This window comes from Mobula hypostoma, chromosome 26 (assembly GCF_963921235.1).
Source record: "Mobula hypostoma chromosome 26, sMobHyp1.1, whole genome shotgun sequence".
NCBI classification, from domain to species: domain Eukaryota; kingdom Metazoa; phylum Chordata; class Chondrichthyes; order Myliobatiformes; family Myliobatidae; genus Mobula; species Mobula hypostoma.
The window spans coordinates 25,173,048-25,192,605 of NC_086122.1; the positions used below are offsets into that span (position 1 = coordinate 25,173,048).

Consider the following 19,558-nt stretch of genomic DNA (forward strand, 5'->3'; position numbering starts at 1 on the left):
TTTTTATCCCCCTGCTGGGATATTGCCTGTCCATCACTTCAAACAGTTCAGGGTTCAAAGGGGGAGCCGATCTTGACAGCTCTCCTTCCTTCATTAACATCTCCAAATGCTGCTCCATTGTTTTCCTTATCTCGCTCTCTCCTGAAGACAGGTGGCAGACCAACTGCTGATTCCACTGGTGCGAGCCCAGGCCAGCTACATCTTAATCTATGTGTATTCTTGTCACAGAAGCAACACACATAAAAGTTGCTGGTGAACGCAGCAGGCCAGGCAGCATCTCTAGGAAGAGGTGTAGTCGACGTTTCAGGCCGAGACCCTTCGTCAGGACTAAGTGAAGGAAGAGTGAGTAAGGGATTTGAAAGTTGGGGGGGGAGGGGGAGATCCAAAATGATGAGAGAAGATAGGAGGGGGAGGGATGGAGCCAAGAGCTGGACAGATGATAGGCAAAAGGGATACGAAGCGATCATGGGACAGGAGGTCCGGGAAGAAAGACAAGGAGGTGGTGGGGGGGGACCCAGAGGATGGGCAAGGGGTATATTCAGAGGGAGAAAAAGGAGAGTGAGAGAAAGAATGTATGTATAAAAATAAGTAACAGATGGGGTACGAGGGGGAGGTGGGGCATTAGCGGAAGTTAGAGAAGTCGATGTTCATGCCATCAGGTTGGAGGCTACCCAGACGGAATATAAGGTGTTGTTCCTCCAACCTGAGTGTGGCTTCATCTTTACAGTAGAGGAGGCCGTGGATAGACATATCAGAATGGGAATGGGATGTGGAGTTAAAATGTGTGGCCACTGGGAGATCCTGCTTTCTCTGGCAGACAGAGCGTAGATGTTCAGCAAAGCGGTCTCCCAGTCTGCGTCGGGTCTCGCCAATATATAAAAGGCCACATCGGGAGCACCGGACGCAGTATATCACCCCAGCCGACTCACAGGTGAAGTGTTGCCTCACCTGGAAGGACTGTTTGGGGCCCTGAATGGTGGTAAGGGAGGAAGTGTAAGGGCATGTGTAGCACTTGTTCCGCTTACACGGATAAGTGCCAGGAGGGAGATCAGTGGGGAGGGATGGGGGGGACGAATGGACAAGGGAGTTGTGTAGGGAGCGATCCCTGCGGAATGCAGAGAGAGGGGAGGAGGGAAAGATGTGCTTAGTAGTGGGATCCCGTTGGAGGTGGCGGAAGTTACGGAGAATAATATGTTGGACCCGGAGGCTGGTGGGGTGGTAGGTGAGGACCAGGGGAACCCTATTCCTAGTGGGGTGGCGGGAGGATGGAGTGAGAGCAGATGTATGTGAAATGGGGGAGATGCATTTAAGAGCAGAGTTAGATCGCTCCCTACGCAACTCCCTTGTCTATTCGTCCCCCCTATCCCTCCCCACTGATCTCCCTCCTGGCACTTATCCGTGTAAGCGGAACAAGTGCTACACATGCCCTTACACTTCCTCCCTTACCACCATTCAGGGCCCCAAACAGTCCTTCCAGGTGAGGCAACACTTCACCTGTGAGTCGGCTGGGGTGATGTACTGCGTCCGGTGCTCCCGATGTGACCTTTTATATATTGGCGAGACCCGACGCAGACTGGGAGACCGCTTTGCTGAACATCTACGCTCTGTCCGCCAGAGAAAGCAGGATCTCCCAGTGGCCACACATTTTAATTCCACATCCCATTCCCATACTGACATGTCTATCCACGGCCTCCTCTACTGTAAAGATGAAGCCACACTCAGGTTGGAGGAACAACACCTTATATTCCGTCTGGGTAGCCTCCAACCTGATGGCATGAACATCGACTTCTCTAACTTCTGCTAATGCCCCACCTCCCCCTCGTACCCCATCTGTTACTTATTTTTATACATACATTCTTTCTCTCACTCTCCTTTTTCTCCCTCTGTCCCTCTGAATATACCCCTTGCCCATCCTCTGGGTCCCCCCCCACCTCTTTGTCTTTCTTCCCGGACCTCCTGTCCCATGATCGTCTCGTATCCTTTTTGCCTATCACCTGGCCAGCTCTTGGCTCCATCCCTCCCCCTCCTGTCTTCTCCTATCATTTTGGATCTCCCCCTCCCCCTCCAACTTTCAAATCCCTTACTCACTCTTCTTTCAGTTAGTCCTGACAAAGGGTCTCGGCCTGAAACGTTGGCTGCACCTCTTCCTAGAGATGCTGCCTGGCCTGCTGCGTTCATCAGCAACTTTTATGTGTGTTGCTTGAATTTTCAGCATCTGCAGAATTCCTGTTGTTTGTGTCCAGGGCTTAGAGTTCACTTATTAGTTTTGAGGAGATGATTGTATTAAATGCTGAGCTGTAATCGATAAAGAGCGTAGGAAGGAAATTAAGTGACTTTTTTACTGTAGAATAATTGTTGGTGCTGGACAAAGTGGTTTGAGTATCTCAGAAACTGCTGATTTCCTGGGATTTTCACACACCAGTCTCTAAAGTTTACAGAGAATGGTGCGGAAAACAAAGGAAAAACAGCCAGTGAGTTGCAGTTCTATGGACAAAATTCCCTTGTTAATGAGGGAGGTCAGAGGCAAATGATCAGACTGGTTCAAGCTGATGGTCAGACAACAGCAACTCAAATAATGACGTGTTACAACAGTGGCATGCAGAACAGCATCTCAACGCACAAGGTCGAACCTTGAAGGGGATGGGCTACAGGAAGAGAAGATCACTGCTGTTCCTAGTAAAGTGGCCACTAAGAATGTAGATGATAATATACCTGATTTCTAATTCTAAATAGGGGCAACTTCAAAGGTTAGGTTACTGATTTTTTTTAAAAGCCTGGAAGTGTTCATGTTTTAAACTGCATCTGCAATTGTACTATAGCCCTCTGATATAGCCACGTCACTGGGTGTATTTAAGGCAGAGATAGATAGGTTCTTGATTAGCCAGGGCATCAAAGGGTATGATTAGATTAGATTAGATTCAACTTTATTGTCATTGTGCCGAGTACAGATACAGAGCCAATAAAATGCATTTAGCATCTGACCAGAAATGCAAAGAATAGTGTTATTTACAAAATAACTGCGAATAAAAAAAGTGCTACAGCACACAAATATAAAAGTATTGAGACAGTACAATACGGATGCAATACTGCTTAGCGCTGTGATGAGAGGTTTAGCAGTGTCACAGCCTCAGGGAAGAAGCTCTTCCTGTCCCTGCTGGTGCGGGAGCGGAGGCTCCTGTAGCGCCTACCGGATGAGAGGAGAGTAAAAAGTCCATGGTTAGGGTGAGATGCATCCCTGATAATGCTTTTCGCCCTGCCCAGGCAGCGTTTATGGTAGATGTTCTCAATGGTGGACAATTGGGTGCCGATAATCCGCTGGGTAGTTTTCACCACATGCTGGAGTGCTTTGTGGTCTGATATGGGACAATTGCCATACCACACTGAGATGCAGTTAGTGAGTATGCTCTCAATGGTAAAAGTCTGTCAGTATCCTGGGACAGAGGTGAGCTTTTTTTGAGCTCTGCAGGAAATAAAGGCGCTGTTGAGCCTTTTTTATCAGGATGGAGGAGTTCAGGGACCAGGTGAGATCTTCGGAAATGTGGACACCAAAGAGTTTGAAGCTTGATACACGCTCCACTACAGTTCCGTTGATGTAGATGGGGACGCGAATGTGACTCCTGGCATGTCTGAATTGAAAGCAGGGGAATGGGGATGACTGGAATAATTGGATCAGCCCATGATTGGCAGAGCAGACTCGATGGGCCGAATGGCCTACTTCTGCTCCTATATCTTATGGTCTTATAATTAATTTTTTAAATGGAATCCCCTACAAGGCATCTGTGTCCTCCCTTGGATAAAGAGATCACAAAATTATGTGTAATTGAAGAAAGTGTTTCTTGCTATTATACTAGAACCCTGTAAGTAAAGGTCAAAAAGTGAATATCCCACTTGGCTTAATTGGTTCCCTTGTCTGTGTGTTGATTTCTTTTAATTTATAAAAGATGTACATGTTGTACTTGTGTCCTTTCTGGGAGGAAAGCAATTTTTCCATTCTTCCTAGCAAAGGATGATCTTGCACTTCTCTGCCATCTTCCAATCACTCAACAAATGAATTATTTTCATCTGCTCTTCCTATTGAGGGCCAATAATAGATCCTCAGATTGTGCTGGCTGTTAACGCAAATGATGCCTTTTCACTGTGTTTTAATGTACATGTGATTAATAATAAATCTAAATTTATACACCCTTATGTTTTGCAAAGATGCTGACACAAGAAAATTGGTGTAATTAGAGCTGTGGAAATATCTGATCTTAACAATACCCTGGGCTCAAAATGTACCTAAAAGTCAATGCATTTCTTCGTAATGGTGGCAGGTTATCTAGGGATCCTTTTGAAAATTCTCCTAAGAACTGAACATAGAGCTGAATCTTCAGCATTCCATTTTATATAATTCATTCTTTAATTCATCAAAAACATTCAAAGTTAATTCACAAGAATGCAGACGAAATCTGGAGGTGAGCCTCAATTTTGGGGTAAATTGTCAATATCTGGTCAAATGTATAGAAGATAGAGATTTAGATTTTGAATTCCCTTCCTTCTATTCCTAAATCCATTTTCTAAAGGAGAAATTCTCATGGCTGTCCATTTAGAAGTTATTTTTTTTCTTTGGAGAAAAATTGGAAAAGGGGGGTTATTTAATTTTGGAAGCATCTTCATTTTCTCTTATTGGTGGGGGGGAATAAAATTTGAGGGTAGTATGAGTCTAGAAGCTTGAATGCATTTTTGATACCTCTACTCACGATCTGCCTTGTTTTCTTTCCAAGGCCTTTTGCAAGCAGAAACACTTTTGATGTTTGAAAGTATAATTCTATGCTTTCAACCTGCAGGAGGAATAACACTAATTATAAGTTTTACTGGGGCTTGACATTAAAGAACAAACAATTGAATGTGTTTTGTGATCTTTACAGTAATGTTCCTGAATACGCATTATTTAGAAAATGCCTTCTTGGCAGCTTTATGACCCATCTTGTATTTTACCTTTGCAAATATGGATTTTGAACAAATGTAATCTCTTAGCAATTTAAAGCAGTGCCTGGAATTACCTGTGAAGTTCATTTACTGTGTGTCAAAAATTGAGTGAAACCTGGAATAAGTGATGCCCGCGTTAAGCTGAATTGCTTGATTTTAATTTTAGACACAAGAAAGTCTGCAGATGCTGGAAATCCAAAGCAACTCTCACAAAATGCTGGAGGAACTCGGCGGGTTCAGTAGCATCTATGGAAGTGAATAAACAGTCTATGTTTCAGGCTGAGACTCTTCTTCTGGACTGGGAAGGAAGGGGGAGGATGCCTGAATAAAAAGGTGGGGAGAGGGGAAGGAGGCTAGCTGGAAGGTGATAGGTGAAGGCAGATGGGTGGGAAAGGTAAAGGGCTGGAGAAGAAGGAATCTGATAGGAGAGAAGAGTGGACCATAGGAGAAAGGGAAGGAGATGGGGACCCAGGGGAAGTAATAAGCAGGTGAGAAGTAGTAAAAGGTCAGAGTGGGGAACTGAGGAAGGGGGTGTGGAATTTGTTTACTGGAAGGAGAAATCAATATTCATGCCATCAGGTTGGCGGCTACCCAGATGGAATACAAGGTGTTGCTCCTCTTCCCTGAGATGGCCTCTTCTCGGCACGAGGAGGCTGTGGAGCAGCATGTCGGAACAGGAATTGGAATTAAAATTTAATTTTTCCAAGATCAAAGGATGGATATGCAAATGAGTTCAAAAAGGTGTCATGTGAGCGAAGGACTGTTTGAGCAATGGGATATCTGCTTATTATTTCATCCTAGAACATTTTCATGAAATCAACTCTCAAATTTGAAACAATGGATTTTATTTTGTTCTAATCTTGTTGTAGTTTGCCTTTTTTTAAAAAAAAAAGTTAAATTCTGGATATCTGATGTAGAAAATCCTGGAATTGGGGAGAATGAATTAATATTTCAAGCTGATAAATATTTGCATGTGGCGTGATGAAGTGAATAATTTACTTGACTTGCTACTTTAAAGCTTGATGTCGGGTGGAGATACATCTCTACCAAGGGGAGGGGGGGTGTAAGACGCTCCTTCCCTCCGCTAGCCTGCAAATCATCCTTGGGCAAGGTGTAGCACCTGTTTAGCCCCTTGATCAGGGTCACGAGAAGCCATTGGAAGCAGGTGGTGGATGGTCGTATGAGCGGCGGGTGCATATCACAAGTCCCGGTTAAGCAACCACTGACGCCAGGCAGACAATCTCTGAAGAGTATTGATAATGACTGGGGTCACCTGTCTTATAAAGACACTGCCCAGGAGAATGCAATGGAAAACCATTTCTGTGGAAAAGAATTTGCTAAGAACAGTCATGGTCATGTCAAGACCATGATCACATACACCATATGACAGGGCGCATAACAAATGAACTTTAAAAGCAGCTAGCAAGATTCACTATTTCTCCTGCTGTCTTGATGCTTAACATTGCCAAAAACTGAGAATGAGGAATGTTGTTGCTCGTCTGAATTTTTTTGGGGGAATTTTCTGCTTTTTCTGTTAAATTAGAACATGTTTACTAAAGACAGAAATGTACTGGTGGTGTAAATTGAGATGCTGTTTATTTCATGAGTCAAATTCCAAATTATTTAATAGCTCTGAAACACTTCTTGAGATGTTTCAAGGTTGATTTAGGGTTAGTGGGAAGATTCAGCACAGATTAGATGAGCCAGGGCCTGTTTCTGTTGTACTTTTCTGTGACTCTGTTTGAGGATGTTTCAAAGCCTCCTGGGTGGGTGGTGGGAAATGCCCGGGACTACTTCTGGACCATAACGTCGCCCTTCTATGTTAGGCATTTCTTCACTTTTGAATCCATCAGAGTTACTTATTGCTTTTGCTGCTGCCTTTTCAAAGATTGGAGGATGGGTTCTCTCCATCTACCATAATAGCCAGAATCTCCTTGTGACCAGCCATTCTTATTCCACTTCCCATCCCCATGCTATCATAATCTTCAGTTTACCCACACATTCCTCCTAGTTCCCTTTCTTGCCTCATTCCCAGTCCACAGAATCTGGTAGGCAAGGTCAATCTTCAGGCCTTTATCACTTCTGCCTATCGCCTCTCAGCTTCTAAATTCATTCCCACGTCTCCTCCCCCCTCCAACCCCCCTCCACCACTACCCTATCATACTGACCGTTTTCCCTTTCATTCTAATCCCGAAGAAGGATGTCAGCCCAAAATGCCCATTTCCCTCCATAGTTGCTACCTAACCTGCTGAGTTCCTCCAGCACTTTTTGCGTCACTGAAATGTAGAGTATTTGGGATAGGACTGAGAATCTTGCCTGTGTAAATTGCAGAAATGCTCAATCTCTCAAAACACTCTCCTTCCAAGCAGTCATCTTCTGCTCATCTCTGGTTTCCCCATTGTCCTCGCCTATTGCTTCTAACCCATCAAACTAGACTGGAAGCAAATCATCAGATACTCCACACCAGCCCGTATGTTTTGTTACAGTGACTGCTGTTCACTAAAATTGCTCATAAATTGTGGTTCTTTCTTTTTTATAAGAAACATGGGAAATTTGTTTTTAGGACTACATTTAAATTGAAAATAGTATACAGACATTTTTCCCCCTTCTTGCCTCTCTGGTTTTTACTGAGGAAGGTTACTGTAGTAAACTGAGTGTATTGTCTCTTATTTCAAGGTTTTTTTTTAACACTGGTCTTTATTCAAATCTTCTCTACTCGTTGAAGAGAAAAGGAGGTGGTCAGTATTGCCCATTACGGTGTGGATGGTTAGTATGAGCAATTTGTCAGGAAATCTACACCTCACCTGAGATGAAATGTGTGTATATGGTGGAGCAGAAATCTCCATTTTGAAAAAAATAGTTAAGGTTGGGGAAGGTTTAAATGTCACCATGATTTTAATTACAACTTAACTGCAAACCTGAATGCAGTCCTTCCCAGTTAGCGTTTTTTTTAAAAGCCTAAAACAGAAATATTTCGGATATTTTCGGAAACATATGATATTGAGAGCTTGTCACTTCAGAATTTTCAGTTGCCATTGTATCTGATGTCAAGGGATCAATTTACTCTGCTGCCAAAGTTAAATAGACTCCACTATTTTACTGGCTTGTAACTACAAATCTTGGGTTTACAATGTTCCTTCCCATGCCTTGATATAAGTTTTGCAATTAATTAAGAGCTTAAATGTCATTATTATCAGGGACACTGGCAGCCAATTTGTGAAGAGTGGGTTCTCACAAACAGTATTATGGTATTGACAGACAAATTTTGTTACTGATGTTGATTTGAGGCATGGATATTGTTTAACTGAATAGGGACAAATCTCCTTTAGAATATTCAGACTCAGCATGTACATTTTGAGAGGTCTTCTGTTCAATGTCTAATCTTTAGAATGGTACTATTGATAGTAAAGCATTTCCTCAATAGACCACCAAAGGATAAGCTTTATTCATCACGTGTTGGGAGATTGCTGTTGTGTGTTGGCACGACGTGCACATGTATGATGATATTGTGCACAATAGTACAGAAGTGCTATTGGATGCAAACGTTAAGTTATAAGATTCTTCACAACTTGGTTTCAACTTGATATCAGAGAATGTATAGAGTATACAACCTGAAATTCTTACTCTTCGCAGACATCCACGAATCAGGGAAAAAAATGAAGAATGATTGAACATCAGAACCCCCCCAAAGCCCCCACTCACCCTCCACACATGTTAAATTTTCATAATCATACATCCTGATCATATACAGAGTGTTTCACTATAAAAGCCACTTAAAATTCAGCAAACTCGTATGTAGCTTTAAAATCAGTGGAAGAAACTTTGTAGGTTTAGAAAAATGTGTGGCTGCTTCTCTGTCGAAAATTCCACATGTTCCAGGAATGTGGAGTTTCGAAACACTTGTGTCAGCTATTCAAACATTTGCTGCTGTCTGACTTCAAAAATACTGAAATAGCTGCTGAGCCTATAGCTCAGATGCTTTTCACCTGTCTGTTCAGTGGTTTACAGAATTCTTTTGCAGGCGGCATTTGTCATTTGATATTGAGGGCCTCCTTTCTACATTTGATGTTTTATTAAGCACAGACACCATTCTTATAGATACTAAACGATTCCCAGTTATTTTTCACTCTGCTTTAAAAAGCCCCTTGCTGTACAGCAGTGAGTAAGCAGAATTGGCATCTGTAATGGTAGTACACGACTTTTGAAATTATCTTGCTTTTGATACAAAACAGTTATTCAAGTTTGAATATGAAGTTAGCATTATTCATTTTAAATACAGTTGCACACTTGAGTTACTTAATCAATTCCAGTGTGTTAATTTGATGATTTTCAGTTTTGTCATTTTTGATTTCCACTTGCTTGAACAGTTTTTAAAAAAAAACTGGTATCATCTAATGACTTTTAGTACTTCTATTTAACAAATTTAAAGCAAATTTGAATGTTTCATGTTTTACAGAATACAAAGATGAGTTTTCAAAGATTTTGTTGTACTATTTGACACACATTAATTAGAAGCTGTAGAACTAACTGAGAAAATCTTTTCTCACCTGTTCTTGTCATTTCAAACAAACGTTCTTGAGATTTGTATGCGCAGATGTAACCCGTTGCCGCAGTAACAGCCTGTCATATGCAGTGAGTTTTCTATTAGAATAAGCCAACCATTTTCCCGCTGCTGGACAGTTGCTAGTGACTGATCAGTAAATGCTCGTACACTTTTAGGTAAATCAGTCACTACAGTACTGTATAGTTTTCTAGAGGCTTTAAAAATAGAATGTTTTTAGTGTGAACGGATGTATTTGCTATTTTAATTGGCATATAAAACTGGCTTAACCTTGGTAGGTGAAGGTACTGAATAAAACTGACCAATTTTGATTTTATTTGTTTTTTTATTTATTAAGATGCAGCGTAGAATAGGACCTCCTGATCCTTCGAGCTGCACTGCCCAGCAATCCCCTGATTTTTTTAACCCTAGCCTAATGACAGGACAATTTACAATGACCAACTGGTACGTCTTTGGACTGTGGGAGGAAACCAGAGCACCTGGAGGAAATCCACACAGATATAGGGAGAACATGCGAACTCTTTACGGGCAGAGGCGGGAATTGAACCTGGATCGCTTGTACTGTGAAGTGTTGTGCTAACCACTACACTACCGTGCCACCCTACCGAAGCTTCTATTTAATGTAGAAGTAGTTGCCATTTGTTTTAATAATGGAAAAATATTGGCACAGATAACTCCTGGCTTCTCACAGAGCCTTTTACCTATATTGTCACCTGATCGGTTTATATACCTGCAGGATCAGATGACAAAAAGCCATTTTTCTGAAGTGTGCGCTCCCACACCTCTTTGACAAATCATTTAATTAACACATTAAATGACGCTTGCTTCTTCGTTACGGAACACATCAGGAAGGTCCTTTTTGAAGTTCGGGCAAGATTTGTCTTTTTAAGTTTAGTCAGTTTCTTGCTCTGTCCTCAATAAAATTGAACATTTTCATGGAATTATTCATATCTATGGCATTGAAGAAACTCATTTTGTCCATCATGACAGCCAAAGGTGAAGTTTGGATTAATCCTGTCTTGCGGCTGTTGGTCTGTTTCTCTGCACCCGATAGTTAAATGTACTATCATCCATTTGGATAGTGTTCCTTACCCCTGTCACTTGATGATTAAAATTTTGTATTTTTCTCAACCACCTTTTCCAAATTAACTTAAATCAATGGCCTCTAATTACTGACTTTTTTTTTGCTAAAGGAAATGATTATGTCTATTTGCACTGTGCCGATCCCTCATTTTGTCCACTTTAAGTTAAACTTTCCCTCTGGAATCGATGCCAAGGATTGAATCGGAAGTCTGGAATTTGAGGCCCATTGGTTGGGGGAGAATCCGTGAAACTGAGTCCACAACGGAGGTTGAAGCTTGATGTCTGGAGGCCTGAGTCTTTGCTGGAGGGCAGTCCTGGGGTTAAAGGACTGTGTACTGTATGTGTCTGAGCCGGACAGAGGAACCCGGCTTGTGTTTTTTTTTTGGCTGCTGTTAGTTGGTTGTGTTCTGTGCTTTCCTCTCGAGCATTTGTGGCCATGTTATGTTGGTGCTGGAATGTGTGGTGACACTTATAGGCTATGTCCCCCCCCCCCACCCCCCCACCGCCCAGCACAGCACCGGCTGAGTTGGTTGTTAACGCAAATGGCACATTTCACCGCATATTTTGATGTACACTTGACAAATAGACTTGAATCTTGTGTTCAAAAAAGAAACAGCAACCCTAGCCCCTTGTCATAATTCTCCAACCCTGGCAAAGTCATAAATCTCCTCCGTACTGTCAAGCACTGTAGTGCAGTTACCATGACTCTTCATGCTGTTCCTAATGCTTCATGCAATTCCTATATTACCTTCCTTCTCTTGTATTCTGATTTTTATCCAGCAAAAGCAAGTAGCCTATATGTTACCTTAACAGCTTGCTTCTCTACTTGCATTGCTATCTTCAAGCATTGGTGGACAAGCTGTTCTAAATCTTTGTCTCTTAATATTGAGTAATCCCTGCCATGTACTTCGCAGTCATCACAGACTAAATTACATTTGCCACATTTTTTTCTGTCACTCAACCAGTCTTTGGGTCTAGAACTTTCTTGTTATTAATTGCATTATCAAAGTATCATTTGGCATTTGTTTGTCCTCAGCTGAAGTCTCAATCATTATGGTATACCACAAGGAGCAAGTAATCTAGTACTGAACCCTCTAGAACTCCATTGAAAGCTACTTCCATTTGCAACAATTCCCATCAATTATTACTGAACCTACTTTTAACTGAACAGGCCATCTGCCCATGGAATGCAAAGGCTTTACTTTCTTGATCAATCTGCCATGTGATTTCTTCCAGTCTGGTGCTACAGTTCGTCCATACAACATCAAGTGCTGCACCACGTCAAATCTCTGCTTCTACATTTGCAGCATTCCAGCCCTTTGTCAGCATCCCTGCATCGAGCAAATTGCAAATTTATAGTTGGAGTCTGTGGTGCATCTGTTTTAAAAGCGAGTTTTTTTTTACACCTGTGTCTGGCAATTATCTATCTTAAATGCTAGATCACTTACTCTTTCTCACTGCCAATTTTCATGTTCTTTCTCGTTATTGTTAGAACCAGTCTCATCCACTCTACCCTGTAGATTTTGCGCATGACTTGGGGAGTGAAGCGAGAGGTGTCGAGCATTTATTGTGTCTGTTAAAGTCCTTGGCAATACCTACTAACTGCTTTTCTTTATTGGGAAATGTGTTACCAGTGTTTGCTGCAAAGTGGGTAAACTGTTTGACCGAGAAAGAAGTGAAATGACCAAATTTGGACTTTGTCCCTTCTCCAACAGAACTATAGCTGAGGTCACCAAACTAGAAAACAAAAGCAGGAAAGGGCATTTCCTCTCTGTTAAGGCGTCTTCCAAGCATCCTTCATATTGCATCTGCTAAATTGGCACAGATCAGTATTTTATGTCGTTCCTCCTTTAATCAATAATGTTTAGTCCCCACCAAGATTTCGATGACTCCATGCATGCTGGTTGTATGTCTGCTTTTCTCTGCTTATTTTGCTTCATAACTAATTTGTTTTGGTGAAACTAAAACTGATTTCTCGAGGATAAATTTGGAGAGTAAATGCTGTTTCCTGTGTTATACAATATTCTAATCTCGAGATGTTATTGCAGGTCCTTACAAGTTCTGTCAGAAATTCAAAGTCCAAACCTGTTTTTTTTCCCTTATTAAGTGTTCTTCTTGACCTAAACATTCTAAGCATGTTAACACACACAAAATGCTGGAGGAACTCGCTAGGCCAAGCAGCATCTACAGAAAGGAGCAAACAGTCGCCATTTTGGGTAAAGACCCTTCATCAGTACTGGGGGAAAAAAGAGATGGGAAGTCAGAGCAAGAAGGTGGGGGGGGCGGGAAGAGGTACAAGGTAGTAGGTGATCAGTGAAACTGGGCGTGGAGAGGGGTGAAGTAAAGGGCTGGGAAGTTGATTGGTGAAAGAGATAAAGGGCTGGAGAAAGGGGAATCTGATAAGAGTGGACAGAAGGCCATGGAAGGAAGGGAAGGGGGAGGTGCACCAGAGGGAGGTGATGGGCAGGTAAGGAGATTAGGTGAGAGAAGGAAATGGGAATTGTGAATGGTGAAGGGGGGACAATTACTGGAAGTTCGAGAAATTGATGTTCATGCCATCAGGTTGGAGGCTACCTAGACGGAATATGAGGTGTTGCTCCTCCAACCTGAGTGTGGCTGCATAGCGGCAGTAGAGGAGGCCATGGACTGACTTATGGGAATGGGAAGTAGAATTGAAATGGGTGGCCACTGGGAGATCCCACTTTTTTCAGCAGGCAGAGCATAGGTACTCACTGGTGGTCTTCCAGTCTACGTTGGATTTAAGAGTAATGGCAGATCCATTCGAAATTCAAGAAAGTAGCAAAACTCCAATAACTCCCACACAAGTCATCCAATGGTACCAGACTTAAGCCATGGTTCACAAAAATCTTCTCAATCTTCCGGAGCTTCAGGGCATCTCTTCGCAATAATGTCCCCTTGCCAAATTTATAGATCTTCTCTAACAGCTCTCCTAGCAACCAATGCTTTTAAATTCATTTTTTTTTACAATTTATCACAATCAAGGCCTGCCATCACATAGCAATAAATTGGAAGCAAAATTAATGAGGAAATACACATAACAGCTACCAAGTTATGACAAATGAGTCAGAGGTCAGAATCAAAAATGGCCAATAAATGCCAACGATTTAGAATATCTAATGTTCCAAATAATTAGAATTGAGAGAACAGAAGTAAATTCTACAGTCCTTCACTGAGCTGGGAAAGTCAGTTTTAGCTTGAGCATTAACTATGCATCTAACAATAAACAACTTTTGCATCAACATTAACAGGATGGGCAGGAACTTGATGAAAAATGCAGCAGTTCTGCACAGAATAGTTGGCATTTCTGAATGTGAATACAAAAGTTTAAAGAATTTTGGGCAAACGTCCCAGACCTGTTGGCTTCTTTGTTGGCAGTTCCCTCACTGTTCTGACTTTGACTTTGGAAGTACATGGGAAATCCAGCAGTATGTCTATATTTATTGCAGTTCTCTCTTCCCCCCCACCCCCCACAGCATTTGCAAGAGGGGATCTGCAGTCTTGAAGAAGGGTCTCGGTCTGAAACGTCGACTATCTATTCATTTCCATGGATGCTGCTCAACCTTCTGAGCTCCTCCAGCAGACTGTGTGTGTGTCTTTAGATTTCTAGCATCTCTTCAGGTTTATGAGGGGATTTCGCTGCTTTAGAGGAATGACTATGTGAAGCCCTATATATCTATTCAATCACTTGACTAAAAATTTAGATTTTTTTCATTTTGAATATATATTAATTTTAAATATTTTTATTGTTGGGAGCATTCAGAAGTACTGAAAGTCCTTGACTGTTTTGACATTGGCTAAGTTGGGGTGTAGCTTAATCAACTACAATATGTGTGTGTGCGTGTGTCTGCTGTTTCATTAGGAGGGTTTGTTGTGGCTGTCACGTCATGGCCGTGTGCTGCACAAAACACTCATCTAAAATTGATCTTGCTGCCATTTTTGGATCGGGGAAGCTACAGGTAGCTTGGTCAGGAAAGGTTTAAGACTGTAATGGCTGGGTAGGTCTCTGGTGTATGGGAAACGCATGTTGCTAGTGGCAAGTACAATCCCTCTGACTGTTTGTTCGTTGTGTTCTGCATTGCATGACGTATGCGATCATGGTCTTTCTGTGAGCGTCATTGTTCTTGGCAAATACTCCGACTGAAGTGGTTTGCCATTGCCTTCTTCTGAGCAGTGTCTTTACAAGACAGGTGGCCCCAGATATTACCAATGCTTTTTCAGAGATTGTCTTCCTGGCATCAGTGGTTGCATAACCAGGACTAATGAGCAGCTGGTGCACATCACACGACCATCCACTCCCTGCTCCCGTGCTTCACGTCACCTTGATTTGGGGGGGGGGGCTAAGCAGGTGCTACACTTGCCCAAGGGTGACCTGCAGGCCAGCAGAAGGAAGGAGTGCCTTACACCTCCTTTAGTAGAGATATATCTCCACCCACTGTAACCGTAGTGTGTGCTGGACAGTAACTGTCACAGGTTGTACTAACATCTATGCTGCTACTTCTGGGCATGATCCAGGAATTGGTTTTGAGTTCTCTGGAGCATTATCATTTGTGAGCAACCTATGTGTTGTTTATTCATACTGGTGATGTCTATCGATATTTCTGGATTGATCTACTGGTCAGGGTAATGTCTGATCCTCCAGCTTATTGTACCCTGATACAAGGTTAACGGGCTGGTTTGTGTGAGATCTAGCTGCCACTGCACTGATGCGCTCTGGCTGGATGTCAGGCTTCTTGATGTAGAGTTGAGGTACTACCCAGGAAACCTTGACCAACCTCAACAGAAGGTGCAGTAGAGTTTGGCCACCTTTAGCTTTTAGATGGCACTTGATTTTTAGATATATTTAAGAACCACTGAGACTTGTGTGTAATCAGGCATTTAAAAACGCTGAAGTTTAAAAACCAGAGCTTCTTGGCAATAATTAAAAGCATCAATTGAAAATAATTTGCCTTCCATTTTGTTACCAACCTGCAGACCTGGAATCCTTTTTGGAATCGCTTGGATCTTTGATCCTGCAGTTCATTTGAGTGGTTCTCATTCCCCAGAGTAAAGTGGGGAATCCCAGCAAGACAGAGCACTCCATGGATATAGTAATGGGCCCATCACCACGAGTCACTCACTAACCCTGGACACTGTGGGAAGATTCAGACGTACTGACTGTGGCAAGTTCTCTTTGGAACAGCAGATGCCAGCCAGCAAGGTATATTCTGGATGATCTTCATCATTATTAGTTAGCATATTGGCAGCTTTTCTAAAAATCTAGTATAAATGTTAATATTTTAATACAGTGGATTCCAGGTAATTGGGCCCTCAGTTAATCAGGACAGGCACTTATTTGGCCCAACTCTTAAAGAACAAAAGCTAATTGAAAATAGCTGGGATTCCTTCATATATTCGGGGCACTACACTGCTTAATTGTGGCAGGAGACTGTTGCTGAACAGTTTCTAATGAGCATCAGTGACCTGCACTTGTGTGGCCGTTAGACACTACACCATGCTCGGAACGAACAGTTTTTAAATTGCGTCAGTTGCATGTGTTTCTGTTCAAAAAAAAAAAGAAGCAGTGATTTTTGTCACTGATAGTTGGCGAGAAATAAGCTGTAACACAGTTCGGAACTGATTTGCTCACTGTGGCTTCAAGCATTGAGGCTTTGAGATACCAGAAATGGCTGGGAGTGAAAATGAAATGATACTACTACTTCAATTTATGAACTATGAAGAAATTCTAAGGTAATACACACAAAGTACTAGAGGAGCTTAGCAGGTCACGGTCCTGATGAAGGGTCTCTGCCCAAAATGTTGACTGCCTATTCCCATCCATAGATGCTGCCTGACCTGCTGAGCTCCTCAAGCACTGTGTGTGTGTGTGTGTGTGGCATCTTTAGTTTGTGCCTCTTGTTTCTACGAATTTGAAGGTATCGATGATCTTGAATGTTAAGATGAAAATTAAGAATTGTCGAAAGCATTGTATGAAAGCTGTCCATCATTTGCGCTGATTTTTATTTAGTCAATTAAAAGAACGCACTGTACTTTGGATGAATTCCACCGCTAGCAATTAGGAACTAATACACAGTTTTATAGTACTGCAGTAGTATTGGTAATATTCTGTATTTCATTCAAATACATAATTTGTTGCTCAGTTAAACAGCAGTTTGACTTTAATACCTTTTTAATTATTTCTTTGAAACTTCAGCTAATTGGGGCAGCCACTCAATTGGACCAAAATGCACTGGTTTTGATGTGTCCCAATTAATTGAAATGCACTGTATTTAATTTTATGGTGGATTTTTAGAAAAGATACCAATATGCTAAGAATGATAAGATGATCCTATTTTTAGCATCAGTTTGTTTCTGCTGCTACCGGTAAGAGTTTGTACGTTCTCCTCATGACCACATGTGTTTCCTCCAGATACTGTAGTTTCTTCCCGCATTCCAATGTACAGGTTAATTGATCACATGAGTCTAATTGGGCAGCGTGAGCTCATTTGGGCGAGAAAGGCCTTTAATGTGCTGTACTGTATCTCTAAATATTAATATTTAATGAACCATGCACTCTATACTTTCTGTAAACTGTCATCAATTTTATTCCTATGACTTAATTAAGCAATGTTTAATTATATCTAATGAAGTGAGAAGGACAATTTGCAGCTTCTAAAATTGTAAGGTGACAGAAAGCAGCTGGTGGTATTGAGTTAGTCAAACCTACAGCTGTGGAGGACAGGTTTAGGTATTGTCTATTTGTATATACCTCTGGCGACGCCAATTTAAATTGCATTTGTGTATTAGACTCCAAATGTTGTGTGGACTACATTGAGAAAATCGTAAACTGTTTCATCTAGTCTGTGATATCCTCCTGGCTGTTTTTTAAAAAAAGAACAGGTGAAGAGGGCATATTCATTTGTTTTGCATAAGTAAACCAGGAAGTGGAAAAGCCTGCCTCTGAGCCCAGTGGGATCAAGGTCTTAATCCTGTGCTTTTGGGAAGGTTACTGTACTACTAACGTTTATGAAAGGATTACCTAAATGAAACCGTACAAGAATTTTCTGCAAGAAATTGCAACATTGAAGGGTAAGTTTTCTTCAAACCCTCGAGCTGTCGCAGGGTAAATTGTACAGATTCAGTAAAACGGTGCAAGCTGGACTATGTCTGCTGCTGATCAGCCTTTTCTCCTCCACGTCTGGAATTTTAAACTGCCGTTACAGCTTTAAAACAAAGTACAGTTGTAGTTAAAGTTGATGAAAAGCGCTGTCATCCATGTGTCAGTTATGTGCTTCATAATCTTTTGTTCTTGTGGAAACATTTTTTTAATCACTGCATTTAGTGAATAAAATTGAAATGTGAATAATTTTAGGTAAGGATGGCACTCTCATTTGATTGTGGCCTTAATTTGTTGTTCAACTTTTCTAGATCATTTGCAGTTAAAACGATGTGTGAAATGGTCCTTCATGAACTGTTAAAGTAAAACTTGTAACATGGAAAGTAAAGACTTCAGCTTGGGATGTCTGAGTTCAATCTTGACGCTGTCTGTAAGGAATTTGTACGTCCTCCCCATGGAATGCGTGTGTTTGGTCTTGGTGGTCCGAGTTCCGACCATGGTTCAAAAAATGTACCGATTAGTTGGTCATTGTAAATTGTTCTGTGATTAGACTAGGATTAAATTGGGGGATGCTGGGCAGTGCATCTCGAAGAGCCTATTCCGCACTGTAATTCGAAATAAATAGATATACTAATTTGATGTCTGCTTTGTAAAATCTTTTCTTTTCCCACATAAATTTCCTTGTAGAAGAAACCTAATTCTAAATCTGCATGGAAATTCTGAATCTGCAAGGAAGTGTTCCAAAAATTTAGAATATGAAGGAACTGCAAAGGTAAGTAAATTATTACTTCATCAGAACTGGGGAAAAAATGCAAACTGTGTTCCAATTCGTGTTATAGTGCTGGATCAACTTGTACCAACTCTGCAAAGTTCTTCAAAGAAAATTAGCCAGGAGTTTGTGATCCATGCTTTTGTGTGTTTGTTTGTAGCCCATGGACTTTTGGACCTTCATGCAGCAAATAAATGACAGTTCATTATTTACTGTGTAAATTTGACCTGTTAATCTTACCCTTTGTGAATGTAACCATTATTCCCTCCTTACAAATCCTGTGAAACAAAATTCCTGCAATTATATCTGGAAGAAACAAAATCCAGAGTTCTCATTAGTGTAGATACTCCCTTCCTCCTTTGTCCATCTATTTAAAAACTTGGAATCATTCAGTGATTCATGAACAAAGTTCTTGTATGTGCTGCTGCAATATTTGTAGAAGGTGACTAGTCAGCTTCTCTGACTGTAATCTGCAGAGAAAAATTGTATTAGTGTAATGTTGAAGGTACCAAGTTGTTTAATGAATTTGTCAAGTGGTTCTGAAAAGACTGATATACTGTCGTTAGAGATGCAATTAGCTTGTTATATCACCATTTTGATTATTGTGTCTATATGTGTAACCAGTAATTTCAGTACAAAATGTGGCCGTTGCCTAGTTGCAACTCAGACCTGATGACCTTATCACAATGCAGACAAGAAAAAAATCTGCAGATGCTGGAAGTCCAAGCAGTGCGCACAAAATACTGGAGAAACCCTGCAGGCCAGGCAGCATCCATGGGGGGGGCGGGGGGGGGGAAAGTACAGCTGACATTTCAGGCTGAAACCCTTCAGCAGCACTTGCCCGAAATGCCGACTGTATTTCTTTTCGTGGATGCTGCCTGGCCTGCTGGGTTTCTCCAGCATTTTGTGAGTGTGTGTGTGTGTGTGTGTTTTTCTTATCACAATGCAGGTTCACATGACTACTTGTTGGCAGCATAATGGTTCTGTACAGCAGTTGCTTCATTAACTGGCTTTTGAAGCCGGTCCTTAAGCAGAAAATACTGGGTTGTCATGGTCTTCACTG

General features: G+C 41.6%; 1 protein-coding gene across 10 annotated transcripts in view; it reads left to right on the forward strand.

Moving 5' to 3' along the window:
* The window catches only part of macf1a (microtubule actin crosslinking factor 1a), a 599,766-nt gene that overhangs the window by 87,624 nt on the left and 492,584 nt on the right, over positions 1-19,558 (forward strand). The window contains exon 1 of one of the 10 annotated variants that reach the window (XM_063033718.1): positions 17,411-17,698. The exons of the other annotated variants lie outside the window; for them this stretch is intronic. Within the exon in view, the coding sequence (XP_062889788.1) occupies positions 17,653-17,698 (46 nt within the window). The 5' untranslated portion in view covers positions 17,411-17,652. Of the gene's footprint in view, positions 1-17,410; positions 17,699-19,558 lie in introns of those variants that run through there. 10 annotated transcript variants of the gene reach the window in all.